Raw genomic sequence first — 14826 nt, 5'->3', positions numbered from 1 at the left:
ACAACTCTTGACTTCCCAAGATCAAGCCACAAAGCCTAGATTCTCTTCTGTCTTTTAGATAGTGTGACTCCAGAAACCTACAAACCACTTCAAGTAAGTGCAGATGCCATCTCTGTGACAGTTAATTGCCAACTCCCATGTGGCGGTGGATAAAACATAAGGCAGCAAGTCCACAATCAACTTTACTGCACACTAACCAGTACTAGTTGTCTTCACCCCTTTCTGTCCTCTATACAGTACGTAAAATGGACAAGGGTTTCTCCAACACTAAGTCCAAGAAAGTGGCAGGAATGGACAGAATATATCCAGATTTCCTGAAGAACCTTGGCCCAAAGACAGGAAGGTGACTGGCAGACTTCTTTATCAACATCCACTTGTCTGGAATAATACCAAGAGTGGAAGGTAGCTAAGATCATAGCATTGTGAAACCCGGAAAAGAGACCACTGACCCAAAAAACTACTGACCCATCTGCCTCCTGAGCTGTTGCTATAAACTGTTGGAGTGGTTCCTACTTCAAAGTTTACAAGTGATACTGGAGCTACTGGTTCCCAAAGAGCAGGCTGGATTTGGGACCAGTCGCAACTGTTGTGACCAGGTGCTGGGCTTCACCAGCTACACAGAATCTGGCTACCAGCAAAACTTAAAAACAGTGTCAGTGTTAATTGATGTTTCTTCTGCATACAATACTCTATGGCACAAAGGTCTCCTGTAGAAATGATCATTAGTTTCCCATACCAATCAACTATCAGACTCATCACTGAGATGATGAGTAATAGAAGATTCACCCTAAACCTTGGTGAATCTGCTAGCAAATCATGGAGACTTAACAATTGCCTCCCACAGGGATCCATTTTAGCATCTGCACTGTTCAGTCTCTATACCAGCGACATTCCGGTCACTCACATCATCCTGGAAATTCATCTATGCAGATGATTACTGCGCGAACAGTGCAAGAATAGTGCAAGCATCCTCTCTGAAGGCCACAGAAAAAGTCATGAACAACAGTCTCTGGATGCTTGAGGCATATTTCAAAGCTTGGCAACTGAAACCCGATGCTTCAAAAACACTTATAGATGCCATCAACTTGAACAACCACAAAGCCAAAGTGCCTCTGAAAGTGGAATTTTGTGGTCTGCCTTTATCCCATGACCACAATCCACAGTACATTGGAGTTACCCATGATTGGACATGAGCTATCGCCAACATCTTGACAACACCAAAAAGATTAAAACAAGGCTCAACATCATTCAGAAGCTCACTGGCACATCCTGGGGATGTGATGCATGTACACTTTGAATATCAGTATGAGCCCTAGTTTTGTCACATGCGGAGTATTGCATGCTAGTTTCGTGCAACAGCTCCCACACCAATCTCATTGACACTGAAATCAATGCCACGCTCAGGACTCTTAGAGGCTTTCTCAAATCAATACTAATACCGGGGCTCGCAGTTCTGGCAGGCATCGCATCAGCCAACATCAGGTGAGCTGCTGCTGTGGTCCAAGAGTACAATAAAAGCCTGGCCACTCTGGACCTGCCGATACACCAAGATCTCATTCACTGCCACACTCCTGACTCTAATCCAGGAAGCCTTTCTGGATCCATGTGTCAATGCTACAGGGCAATGGAAAGGATGCCAGCACTGGCTGACTTGAATTGTGGGCCACTTGTGATGTTCCAAACAAAGACCTGATTGAAGATCCAATTAAAGAAGTCTTGGGGAGTCTGCCTTCCTTATAGGCAGTGGACTTCACTGCGTTTAGACAACAGAAGGTGTGGATATCTGCTCCACAAATGGAAAATCAAATAATCACCAAATTGTGACCATGGTGAGGTACAAACCATGTGACATATGATGGGCAACAGCCCTCTGACACTTATAGTGGTGGCACAAGGGGGATCCACCTACCTATCCCAGAAGCATTAGAATGTCTTTTGAAGCTTAAGATTCAACTATAATCCCAGCCCGTTGCTTTTCAAATGCCATACAAAAGAAGAAGACTGCATGACAATGAATAACCTCCTTATTAGTCATAAATTTACCTGGACTAACACTTGATTGCCTTGGGTGGATTATGCTTACGAGTCAGAGGTGGCTGGGCCAAAATTAGCAGGGTATGTAGTGCTTCTCCTGAGATAGAACAGAAAGTAACAAAATAAAGGGGCCTGGCCCAGTGAAACCAACAACACTTTGTTCGAATTACTAGTCTCTTTCACATGTCTCCAGCCTGCAGTCTCCTGTGTAATAGGCTGGAGTGGACTGGCTTGTGTGTGAAAGACTGTTACCCTCTCACAGACTGTACGTCAGAGCTGCTTGTTTAAATTATCAGATCCCTATGTGGCTTGTTTGTGTGAGCATGCACACCCCTGCCCCCTCTGTTCAGTGGGATTCGTTAGATGCTCAGGTGTATATAGAGATGTATAGGTATATCAGCAGATAAGCAGAAGGAAAAAACCGTTACTCACCTTCTCATAACTGTTGTTCTTAGAGGTGTGTTGTTCATGTCCATTCCAAGCAGGCAGGCACACACCGCATGCATGGCAGCCGGAAGATTTTTCCCCTAGCAACATCCGTTGGGTTGGCCTGGGTGCCCCCTGGAGTCGTGCCTTAATGATGCTCAATATAGGGCTCTGCCAACCTGCCACCCCCTCAGTTCCTTCTTGCCAGCTACTCCAACAGAGGGGTAAGAGAGTAGGTATTGGAATGGACATGAACAACACATCTCGAAGAACAACAGTTAAGAGAAGGTGAGTAACCATTTTCTTCTTCAAGTGCTTGTTCATGTCAATTCCAAATCAGGTGATTCACAAGTCCAAGTTCCGGAGGTGGGGTTGGAGTTCAGATGTCACCTGACTGAAGCACTGCTCTACCAAAGGCCACGTTGTCTCTGGCCTGCTGGGTGATAGCATAATGCAATGTAAAAATGTATTGAGGACCATGTCACTGCCCTACATATTTCCTGGGTGGGAATCTGTCAGAAATGCTTTTGAGGAAGCCTGCGCCCTGGTGGAGTGAGCAGTGAGCGGAGGGGCATGCACCTCTGCCAGGTTGTAGCACTCCCAGATGCAGGACGTGATCCATGATGAAATTCATTGAGAGGAGACTGGAAGACCCTTCATCCTCTCTGCCACAGCCACAAACAGATGAATGGACTTCCAGAACAGCTTCGTTCTTTCCATGTAAAAGGCTAATGCTCTGCGGATGTCCAACGAGTGAAGCCTCTGCTCCCTGCTGCTTGCATGCGGCTTAGGATAGAACACTGGAGGAAGATGTCCTGGTTGATGTGAAATTGAGAGACGACCTTTGGGAGGAATGCTGGATGTGGCCTGAGCTGAACCTTGTCCTCATAGAACACCATGTAAGGAGGCTCTGATGTTAGGTTCTTGAGCTCAGACACCCTCCTGGCTGTGGTTATTGCTACCAGAAACGTCACCTTGTACGAGAGATAGAGCAAGGACCAATTGCCAGCGGTTTGAAGGGCGGCCGCATCAGTTTGGAAAGGACCAGATTAAGGTCCCAGGCTAGGACTGGTTGTCAGACATGAGGGTAAAGCCTGTTGAGACCTTTCAGGAAACGACTGACCATAGAGTTGGCAAAGACTGACTGGCTCGCTGCACCTGGCTGGAAGGCAGAAATGGTGGCCAAGTGTACCTTTATTGACGACATGGACAACTCTGCTTAAGATGGAGAAGGTAGTCCAGTATAAGTGGTATAGAGGCGAGCATCGGAGATGGACAGCGATGTGCCGACCAGATTGAAAATCTCCTCCACTTGGCCAGGTAGGTAGGTAGTCCTGGTGGAGGGTTTTCTACGGCCAAGGAGGACTTGTGTAACCATGTCCGAGCAGAAGAGCTCCATGAGATTCAGCCATGGAGCTTCCACGCCATGAGGTGCAACAACTTGAGAGTCGGGTGCCTGAATTATCAAGTCCAGGAAGAGCAGCAAGGTGACTGGGGCTTCCGCAGATATTTCCAGGAGAGATGTATACCAGTGTTGGGGGGGGCCAGGCTGGAGCTATCAATACCACCTAAGCTTCTTCCCTCCGTATCTTGAGGAGCACCTTGTGAACGAAGGGGATGGGCAGGAATGCATATAGGAGACGGCCTCCCCATGGGTTGAGGAATGTGTCCACAATGGAGCCTGGGCTGTGATTCAGGAAGGAGCAAAAGTGCTGGCACTTCCTGTTGCGTCGCGTGGTGAAAGCCCCACTGTTGGAAAATAGAGTTTGCGACATCCGGGTGTAGGGACCATTTGTGGCCGTGGAATGACCTGCTGAGGTAGTCCGCCAACTCGTTCTGTACTCCAGAGAGGTATTAAGCTTGCAAGTATATTGAATGCTACACACAAAAGTCCCACAGCCTGAGGGCTTTCTGGCACAGGGAAGAAGAACGTGCACCCCCGTTTGATGATGTAAAACATTGCCATGGTGTTGTTTGTAATAACTGATACACATCTCCCTGCCAAGTGGGCTTGGAAGGTCTGGCATGCCATGCAGACTGGTCTCAGCTCTCTGACACTGATGTGGAGAGCGAGTTCTGCCCGAGACCAAAGGCCTTGTGTCCTGAGGTCTCCCAGGTGTGCTCTCAGCCCAAGGCTGACATATCTGTCACTAGCGAGAGGGATGGCTGAAGGCTGGTGAAGGGGACACCTGCACACACTACCTGCAAGTCAAGCCATCACAGGAGAGAGTTGAGGACCAGGTGAGGCAGAGTCACGACCCTTTGCAAACTGTCCGGACCTGGCCGATACACTGAAGCTAACCACGATTGGAGTGGCTGCAGTCCGAGCCTGGCATGTTGCACCACATACAAGCATCCATGTGTCCCAGGAGTTTCAGGCAAATCCTTGATGTGGTAGTTAGGAACTGCCTGAGACTTCGAATGATATTGCCCAGAGCCCGGAACCTTGTTTCCGGGAGGTATGCCCTGGACTGTGTCGAATCCAGAACCACCCCTATATATTCTACCCTCTGAACTGGGGACAGTGTAAATTTTCCCACGTTCAGGAGAAGGCCCAGTTTGTCGAATGTCATTCTTATGAAGTCGACTTGTGCCTGCACTTGGGCCCTGGAGGGGCCCTTAATCAGCCAGTCGTCGAGGTACGGGAACACTTGTACCTGCCGCCCGCACAGGAATGCGGCCACAACTGCCATGCACTTGGTAAATACTCCAGGCGCCACTGTCAGACTGAATGGGAGGACTGTGAACTGGTAGTGGTTGTTGCTGACCACAAGCCTGAGGTACCTTCTGTGGGACGGTGTAATTGCTATATGAAAGTACGCGTCCTTTAAGTTGAGGGCGGCGTACCAGTCCTCTGGATCCAGGGAAGAGATGGTGGAGGCCAAAGTGACCATGTGGAACTGAAGTTTCTTCATGAACCCGTTGAGCTCTCACAGGTCTAGGATGGGCCTGAGCCCACCTATGGGCTTTTGGTATTAGGAAATACCAGGAATAGAAGCCCTTGCCCTTCAGCTCCTGAGAAACCTCTTCCACTGCCCCAGTGATAGGAGCGAGTGCACTTCCTGCATGAGGAGTTGCTCATGAGAAGGGTCCCTGAAGAGAGACGGGGAAGGGAGGTGGGAGGGCCGAGAATTGGAATGTATATTCCCTTTCTACTGTGCGGGAGCACCCATCGGTCCAATGTGATACAGGCCCACGCAGGGTAGAAAGGGGATAGTCGGGACAAGAAGGTAAGGTGGGTTGGATCCAGTTCATGCACTGGTATGCTGCCCTCTTGTGCACCTTCAAAAGGCCTGTTTCTGGCCCAAAGATGGCTTGGATTGGCCAGAGCCCTGGCGTGAGGACGGGTGTTGTCTTTTCCTGCCACTCCTGTTCCCCCTCTGGGAAACTTCCTGCCGGTTCTGTGGTTGGTACATCCATGGCAGAGGTTGTGGTTTGAAGTGTTTCCTCTGGGTGGCAGGAGAGTGGTGGCCCAATGACTTGAGTGTGGCTCTCGAGTCCTTTAGGCTATGCAGCCTTTTAGCTGTCTTTTCGGAAAAGAGAGCTGAACCCTCAAAGGGGAGGTCCTGGATAGTCTGCTGGACTTCATATGGCAGACTGGAGACCTGTAGCCAGGAGCTCCTTCTCATGGAAATCCCTGTGGCCATAAGCCAAGTGGCCCCATCCACCCCATCCAGAGCAGCCTGCAGTGAGGTCCAGGAGATAAGCTTCCCCTCCTCCACCAGAGCCGAAACTTTGGCATGGGAGTCCTGCGGGAGCAGCTCCATAAACTTAGCCATCACTCCACACATATTATAGCAGTACCTGCTAACAGTGGCCTGCTGGTTAGAAATACAGAGCTGAAAGCTGCCAGACAAGTAGACCTTTCTCCCAAAGAGGTAGAGTCTTTTCGCCTCCCGATTCTTTGAGGAGGGTTCCTGGTAGCTCTGGTGCTCATGCTGATTAGCAGCATCCACTACCAGGGAATCTGGTGGAGGGTGGGTGTATAAGTGCTCATAGCCCCTGGATGGCACAAAATAGCGTCTCTCATTGCACTTAGCCATAGGGAGCAATGAGGCTGGGGTCTGCCACAAAGTCTTTGTGGTGTCAGAGATGGTTTTTATGAGGGGCAGTGCAACGTACGCAGGCCCGGAGGAGGAGAGGATATCCACCGTGGGATCGGTGTCCTCCACAACCTCCTCTGCCTGGATGCCCAGGCCCTGGGCAGCCTGCCGCCACCGCAGCTGCTGCAGAACTCTGCTGTCCTCAAGGGCCAGGGCTACAGCAGTGCCTGCCACTACCTCATCTGCTGAGGAAGAGGATGAAAGCCCCGGAAGATTTGGCTGTTCCCTTCCCTCCGCACCCAGGGGGTCCCATGGCGCCTGGGGTTCCCGGGATGCTGATGTCGACCCCAACAGTGCCGTAACTAAAGAGGGAGAGTCCCCACTCCTCCTGGAAAATCCTAAGATGTTTGGCTGCAGGAAGTGCTGGGAGGTAGGCAGAGGAGCGGGGACAAGGCGTGCTCAGCGGTGGGGGGGGTAGGGAGGTGAGATGGGGTTGGGGGAGCTTGGCTGACAGGGGTACAGAGCACCCATGGAGTCGGCGCTTATGCACACACCTGATTGGAAATGACATGAACAAGCATTCAAAGAAGAACCTTGGTTTAGCTTACACATTGCAGAAGGGCTTGTTTTGAAGAAGATGGGGCTGAAGAGATATGAATATGGGGAATTCCTTCCCTTATGGCTTGGCTGCTATTTGAAAAGGGGGAAAGTGGAGCAGAGTGTACTAGTACAAGCTGTACAACACATAGCAACTTACATACAAAATATCTCCCACAGCCCTTTATAGAGTTAAATAATCTAATAAAGAATTCTACGCGGTGAGGAGTGGGGTCTCTGGGTTTGCACAAGCTCGCTGGCTGGGTTTTGCAAAACCAAACCTTGGTTTAGTTGGGATCTGATTTCCATTTCTCCTAACTTCCTAAAATTTGGAGGTGGGAGGTATATGTTTTAGATAAATGCCTGGTTTTGGTCCATCTCTAATGCAGATTGAAGTAATAATATTTTTAAAACAAGCTATGTAACAATTTCTCCTGTAAAGTTTGAAGGAGCAAAGTTCAGGTAGGTGCTACCTCCAAAGGGTAAGAGGTCTACCAAGCGGAAGAGGAACTGAAAGCAGAAGCTGGCCTGCTTTGCCCGAGAGGTATGAAATATAGTGCAAGCAATGGCCACCCCTCTTATTTCCAAACAGAGTATCTGGATCCTTGCAGAGATTTTATGGAGGAGCTCCTAGAGGTTTGGGGGAGGTAGGACCATGCTATGGAGGTAGCTTTCCCCCTATCAGGCCTATAGGTGCATGTTCCCCTTTGCTCACAGAAGCAGAGAAGAGCATATGAGGCCCCAAGTACATACGTCAGCATTTGGCCTCACGAGTCTGAAGTTGAGTCCCGTGTCTGGCCACCAGTAGCTGACTCAATATTGGTAAATAAACTTCAATCTATTTTGATTTCAGAGTAGCAGCCATGTTAGTCTGTATTCGCAAAAAGAAAAGGAGTACTTATGGCACCTTAAAGACTAACAAATTTATTTGAGCATAAGCTTTCGTGAGCTACTGAATGCATCCGATGAAGTGAGCTTAGCTCACGAAAGCTTATGCTCAAATAAAATTGTTAGTCTCTAAGGTGCCACAAGTACTCCTAATCTATTTTGGAGCACTCAAGCAATAGACCTGACAGAGCAAATTTATCCTCAGTGTCGAAGCCAGAGGACTTACAGCTGGGAGGGATTTGGCTGTAGGTGTTTGTGAGGCTGTGAAAAATGTTGGCACATGCTGAAAGGAGAAACAATTGGAAATTCAACCAATTAAAAGCTGTCGACAAAAGTAAGGGGGAAAGAGGGGTGGAGGAGCAAAGTGTTGTGCCTTTAAACTGCAATTTCACTTTAAATGTTGAGTAAAATTGGTAAAGAAAAATGAAAAACAAGATTTATATTTTAATTCGGGCAGAACAGAACATTTTTCTACGCTGGAGCAGAACATTTCCCAGCTCTTTGAAACCAGCCTAACAGCAACATGTGCTGCTTGAGACAGTTAACAGTGCCACCAGCTGGCCAGTTCAGAGAATGCCAGTGGTTCGTATCAATGAAAATAAGGTAACATATATTTAAATGACAGGTTTCAGAGTAGCAGCCGTGTTAGTCTGTATTCACAAAAAGAAAAGGAGTACTTGAGGCACCTTAGAGACTAACAAATTTATTAGAGCATAAGCTTTCGTGAGCTACAGCTCACTTCATCGGATGCATTTGGTGGAAAAAATAGAGGAGAGATTTATATACACACACAGAGAACATGAAACAATGGGTTTATCATACACACTGTAAGGAGAGTGATCACTTAAGATAAGCCATCACCAGCAGCAGGGGGGGGGGAAGGAGGAAAACCTTTCATGGTGACAAGCAAGGTAGGCTAATTCCAGCAGTTAACAAGAATATCAGAGGAACAGTGGGGGGTGGGGTGGGGGGGAGAAATAACATGGGGAAATAGTTTTACTTTGTGTAATGACTCATCCATTCCCAGTCTCTATTCAAGCCTAAGTTAATTGTATCCAGTTTGCAAATTAATTCCAATTCAGCAGTCTCTTGTTGGAGTCTGTTTTTGAAGCTTTTTTGTTGAAGGATAGCCACTCTTAGGTCTGTAATCGAGTGACCAGAGAGATTGAAGTGTTCTCCAACTGATTTTTGAATGTTATAATTCTTGACGTCTGATTTGTGTCCATTCATTCTTTTACGTAGAGACTGTCCAGTTATTTAAATTTAAATGGCACCTTTCATCTCCAAGAGCTTTACAAAGTAAGGCCCTGATCTTGCAAACTCTTACCCACGTAAGTAAGGGCTGTTCACATAAGAGCTTGTAGGTTTGGTTCCTAAAGGCCTGACCCTGAGAGGTGCTGAGCTCCTGCAACTCCCATTGGTTTTAATGGGAATTGAGTGATCAGAACCTCGGGGGGGGGGGGGGAGGGGAGCCCGGGGGGAGAGGTGGTGTTCTGGCAATACCATGTGTATGCGTATGCACAAATGTAAAATCTCCGTAAGACTGCTTGTGAAAGAAAGTACTAGCTAATGGGAAGAAGGGTGCCAGAATCAGGCTCAGTAATATTATTGAGTCACCCGATGGTGCTATTACAGTGTTACATTCAGCAGAGCGTATATATGCAGGAACATATTTAAACACATGCTTTCAGTTGGCTGCAGTGCACTTTCTTTTAGAAGCCAAACAGATCACCAGGGATGCCTGTTTGCTGTTCACAGCCTCTCTGACTGAATCATTTGTTAGGGATGCTACTCCTGACAGGCTATACCCAGCAAGGATGTTACATGGTGCCAAAAACATTATAGTCACAAACGTTTTACTGTGCCATACCGAGAAAAAAAGAAAAGGAGTATGTGTGGCACCTTAGAGACTAACGAATTTATTTGAGCATAAGCTTTCGTGAGCTACAGCTCACTTCATCGGATGCATTCGGTGGAAAATACAGTGGGGAGATTTATATACACACACAGAGAACATGAAACAATGGGTTTTATCATACACACTGTAGGAGAAAAGAAAAGGAGTACTTGTGGCACCTTAGAGACTAACAAATTTATTAGAGCATAAGCTTTCGTGAGCTACAGCTCACTTCATCGGATGCATTTGGTGGAAAAAACAGAGGAGAGATTTATATACACACACACAGAGAACATGAAACAATGGGTTTATCATACACACTGTAAGGAGAGTGATCACTTAAGATGAGCTATTACCAGCAAAAAGGAGGGGGAGAAAGGAGGAAGACCTTTTGTGGTGATAATCAAGGTGGGCCACTTCCAGCAGTTAACAAGAACATCTGAGGAACAGTAGGGGGTGGGGTGGGGGGAGAAATAACATGGGGAAATAGTTTTAGTTTATGTAATGACCCATCCACTCCCAGTCTCTATTCAAGCCTAAATTAATTGTATCCAGTTTACAAGTTAATCCCAATTCAGCAGTCTCTCGTTGGAGTCTGTTTTTGAAGTTTTTTTTGTTGAAGGATAGCCACTCTCAGGTCTGTAATCGTGTGACCGGAGAGATTGAAGTGTTCTCCGACTGGTTTTTTAATGTTATAATTCTTGAGTCTGATTTGTGTCCATTTATTCTTTTACGTAGAGACTGTCCAGTTTGACCAATGTACGAGGCAGAGGCATTGCTGGCACATGATGGCATATATCACATTGGTAGATGCGCAGGTGAACGAGCCTCTGATAGTGTGGCTGATGTGATTAGGCCCTATGATGGTGTCCCCTGAACAGATATGTGGACAGAGTTGGCAACGGGCTTTGTCGAACAGTGTGTATGATAAAACCCATTGTTTCATGTTCTGTGTGTGTGTATATAAATCTCCCCTCTGTATTTTCCACCGAATGCATCCGATGAAGTGAGCTGTAGCTCACAAAAGCTTATGCTCAAATAAATTTGTTAGTCTCTAAGGTGCCACAAGTACTCCTTTTCTTTTTTGCGAATACAGACTAACATGGCTGCTACTCTGAAACCTGTTATTATACAGAGAAAAGGCAATAATAAAACAACATTTTGCATTCTTTTTTTAAAAAAATTGGATCAAAGGATCACAAAACCTTTAGACCAGCATAAGGAAACCAGCTTTGCATGATAGCGGCAACACTCCAAGCATTCTATAATAAAGAGCAGTGGTGGGAGGAAGAAAGGAGTCTCTTATAAAGACCACCTCAGATTTTGTCAGACTTGTGTGTCCTGGCAAAGGATATTGGTTAGATCAGTGGTTCCCGAACTTTAACAGCCCACAAACCTCTTTTACTAAATTGTGAAATCTCGTGACCCCTCTCCTAAAAATGAATATTTCCCGGGATATAAGTTTAAATTTCCTCCGCACGGCTCCTGCTGCTGGACCCTATTGACCGCCCCAATCAACTGAGCTCGGGCTGCCAGCCCCTACTGCCCGGCCCTGCTCTCCTTGGGGCTCAGGCTGCCAGCCCCGCATGGAGCGCTGGGATTTGGGCGGCCGGCTCTCCCTGCTGACGGGGGCAAGACTTGGGCTCCCACCCCAACTGCCCAGCCCCGCTCTCCCTGGGGCTTGGGCTGCTAGCCCTGCAACCGGGTCCCACCTGCTGCCTCCAATGCCCAGGGTCCTCTGGCCGCCATTAGTGAAATTTTTCTGGTGAACCCCGTAACGTTCTGCGAACTCCAGTTTGGGAACCTCTAGGTTAGATGGATACTGCTTGGTTGCAAACAGGTGACTGTGCAACTAGTTCTAACTTAGAATTTTCTGTTTGAAGAAATATAACTAAAATGGGTTTCTTTGGAGTTGGGGCTGTTTATATGAAGTGTGTGTTATGCTGAGTTTTTACTGCAGACACCTCACTCACCAAAGAAAGAAGCTTTATCATTAGATCGTATCTGTAGTTTACATGACTGATTTTTTTCCTGGCCCTTTGGTGGCTGCTTGAGACAATCGTGTGTGGTGTGTGTGTGTCTACATATTTGTTAGGGATAGCTACAGCCCCACCCACCCAAACTGTCTCAAGCAGCCATCAAACAACCAGCAGAAAAATCAGCGTTGTAAACAAGAGATAAGGTTTTGAAGCAAAAGTCAAACAAAACTGTACTGCCAACCCTCAGAATAATTGAAGATGGTGGCTTAAAATAAGGGTTTATGATTGGTCGTTAGTGAAGGTTTAATTTTCCATCTTAAAAACTAGAGATGGGCCCAAACAAACACCCCAGATGCATGGAGCTCCTGAAGTTTGAAGAAGTTTTAATGCAGCTCCGTTCCATAACTAATATAAAAACCACTCTGAACTATAGAGGTATAGAAACCTGAAAACCAACAGTAACTTTGGATCTGCTTCAGAGAAGCAACGTAAATACAGGCTGGCTGTAGATGTGATGTTGAAGAGATCATGGTCTTTTAGAGATCAGGACACTTCTGAGTTAAATCATTGGATCTTCAAGGGTTTGACGTTGTCACTGAAGTTGTAGATGGTTGAGAAGAAGAGGAAGAGGCTTTATTCCTAGGGAAGTAGTATCTAAGGAGAAGGGTCAAGGCAATTTCAAACCAAATATGTACTAATGGCATTAACTTAAAGAGGTAAGGAGGTAGAATACTCACTATACTCTACACCAGTGGTTCCCAAACTAGGGGTGCCGCTTGTTCAGGGAAAGCCCCTGGCGGGCCGGGCTGGTTTGTTTACCTGCCGCGTCCACAGGTTCGGCTGATTGCAGCTCCCACTGGCTGCGGTTCACTGTTCTCGGCTAATGGGGGCTGAGGGAAGCAGCACAGGCCGAGGTACGTGCTGGCCACCCTTCCCGCAGCCCCCATTGGCCTGGAGCGGCAAACCGCAGTCAGTGGGAGGTAAACAAACTGGCCCGGCCCGCCAGGGCTTTCCCTGAACAAGCGGTGCCCCTAGTTTGGAACCACTGCTCTACACCTTGGTTCTTAATTTTCTGTCTCTCTCACAGCATTGCTGAACATGGCGTTATACAGCAGCTGCATTTTCCCCAAGAAGTGACAAAAATATAGTTTTAGCATTTCTCACTCCTGCCAGCCCTGCAGAACCTACTCACCTATGGAAGAGTCAGCTGAATTCTATTCTGCTTTGCACATCAAGACAGAGAGAAACTGAACAAACAGCATACACAATGAAAATCAAATTGGATTTGTAGGATTCTTTCCCAGTTTTAATAATCAAAAGTTGTCAGTAGCAATGTAGATAAGGACATTGGTTTAAAATATATTCATTTGAAATTGGTAAGTGTCCCTTTTCTTTTCACCTGGCCAATAGTTTATAAAGTGAAATATCCTGGAGCTACTGGTCCTTTTCCCCCCATCTCCCTCAAAGGCAATCCTTTAGTTGATGTTTACTGACTCGCTGATCGTTCCATCTTGCGTGACCTGTGATGGTAAACACGTAATTGCATGCACTGGTGAGCTAATTCAGTGAAATGACAGTGTGGTAAGCAAAGCAGTACCTTTTATATTTTGATATGAAGTAAAGTTATATGGCCATAAAACCCTTAAAGTGACTTTTTTTCCACATAAGCTGTTCACTTTCTATGAAAGTGTATGCTATTTTGTTACATGTGTGTACTCTCTCTCTCACACACACACCAAACTGTAATGGGTGTTCACTCCCCACCGCCCTGAAAGGGTAAAGGTGGCTCAGAAGGGGCTAATTAACCCTGGGGGGAGACTTTGGCTTGACTGACAAGCATTTATTAAGGATGGAGTCCATCTGGGCAGGAGTAGGCAGGGGCTTGCTTGTATAAAGCCAGGAAGTGAGAGCAGAAGGGGACTGCAGTCGCTCTCCGGGCCTAGTGAGGGAACCGGGGGAGTAAAAGCCTTGAGATCCGGACTCTGAGGGCAGAGGCTCACACAGAGGGGTGGTGGAGAAGGAAACCTGCAGAGGGCAGAGTAGGAAGATGTCCAGGGAAACTGCAGCAAGCGCTGAGATGGTGCAGACTTGTCTGCTGACTGTAGGGTCCCTGGGCTGGAAACCGGAGTAGTGGGTGGGTCTGGGTTCTCTTCCCAGCCGCTGGGAAAGTGGCACAGTCAAGGGAATACAGCCTGGAATGGCACCTGGATAGCTGGTCCAGTGAGACTTTTACCCCAGAAGGGGAAACCTGTCTAGCGACCAGGACTGCCAAGCCACAAAGAGGAAGCACTGCAATTCCTAGAGAATAGGAGGGACCACGGCACAAGCAACTGAAGTAAAGCAGCATCGAACCGGGCAGAGCTAGTCCCCGGATGCAGCCACAAAGGGGTGTTCCAGTGCTGAGTAAACCCCATCTCTCTCTTACACACACACTTCTTTAGAATGTGCTTTTCCTAATCTGCTCATTGTGTTTGTGTCTGGGTCAGTTTGATAAATTGTTTCTATAACTTCAATCATATCACTACAAACTTGGAACGTTAGAAGAAGGGCAATGGCTGTCAGCAGAGAACCACAGTATAGTATATACACACACACACACACAAATATCATCACCTAGCATGCTTAGTATCCAGTATGTAATATGTACTTAGATGAGAGTACTTAGATGACTAGGGACCGAATGGCTCGGCAGCAGTTCTGCGGAAAAGGACCTAGGGGTGACAGTGGACGAGAAGCTGGATATGAGTCAGCAGTGTGCCCTTGTTGCCAAGAAGGCCAATGGCATTTTGGGATGTATAAGTAGGGGCATAGCGAGCAGATCGAGGGACGTGATCGTTCCCCTCTATTCGACACTGGTGAGGCCTCATCTGGAGTACTGTGTCCAGTTTTGGGCCCCACACTACAGGAAGGATGTGGATAAATTGGAAAGAGTACAACGAAGGGCAACAAAAATGATTAGGGG

General features: G+C 47.2%; 1 protein-coding gene across 3 annotated transcripts in view; it reads right to left on the bottom strand.

Annotated features, from left to right (window-relative positions):
- Nucleotides 1–12227: 12227 nt before the first annotated feature.
- Nucleotides 12228–14826, bottom strand: part of CHD1L (chromodomain helicase DNA binding protein 1 like) — a 38756-nt gene continuing 36157 nt past the window's right edge. For all 3 annotated transcript variants that reach the window (XM_038387891.2, XM_043512313.1, XM_043512315.1), the window contains one exon: nucleotides 12228–12518. In XM_038387891.2, the coding sequence (XP_038243819.1) occupies nucleotides 12440–12518 (79 nt within the window). In that variant the 3' untranslated portion in view covers nucleotides 12228–12439. The remainder of the gene's footprint in view (nucleotides 12519–14826) is intronic.

The sequence above is a fragment of the Dermochelys coriacea genome, chromosome 1 (genome assembly GCF_009764565.3).
Source record: "Dermochelys coriacea isolate rDerCor1 chromosome 1, rDerCor1.pri.v4, whole genome shotgun sequence".
NCBI classification, from domain to species: domain Eukaryota; kingdom Metazoa; phylum Chordata; order Testudines; family Dermochelyidae; genus Dermochelys; species Dermochelys coriacea.
This window is presented reverse-complemented; position numbering and strand designations above follow the sequence as displayed.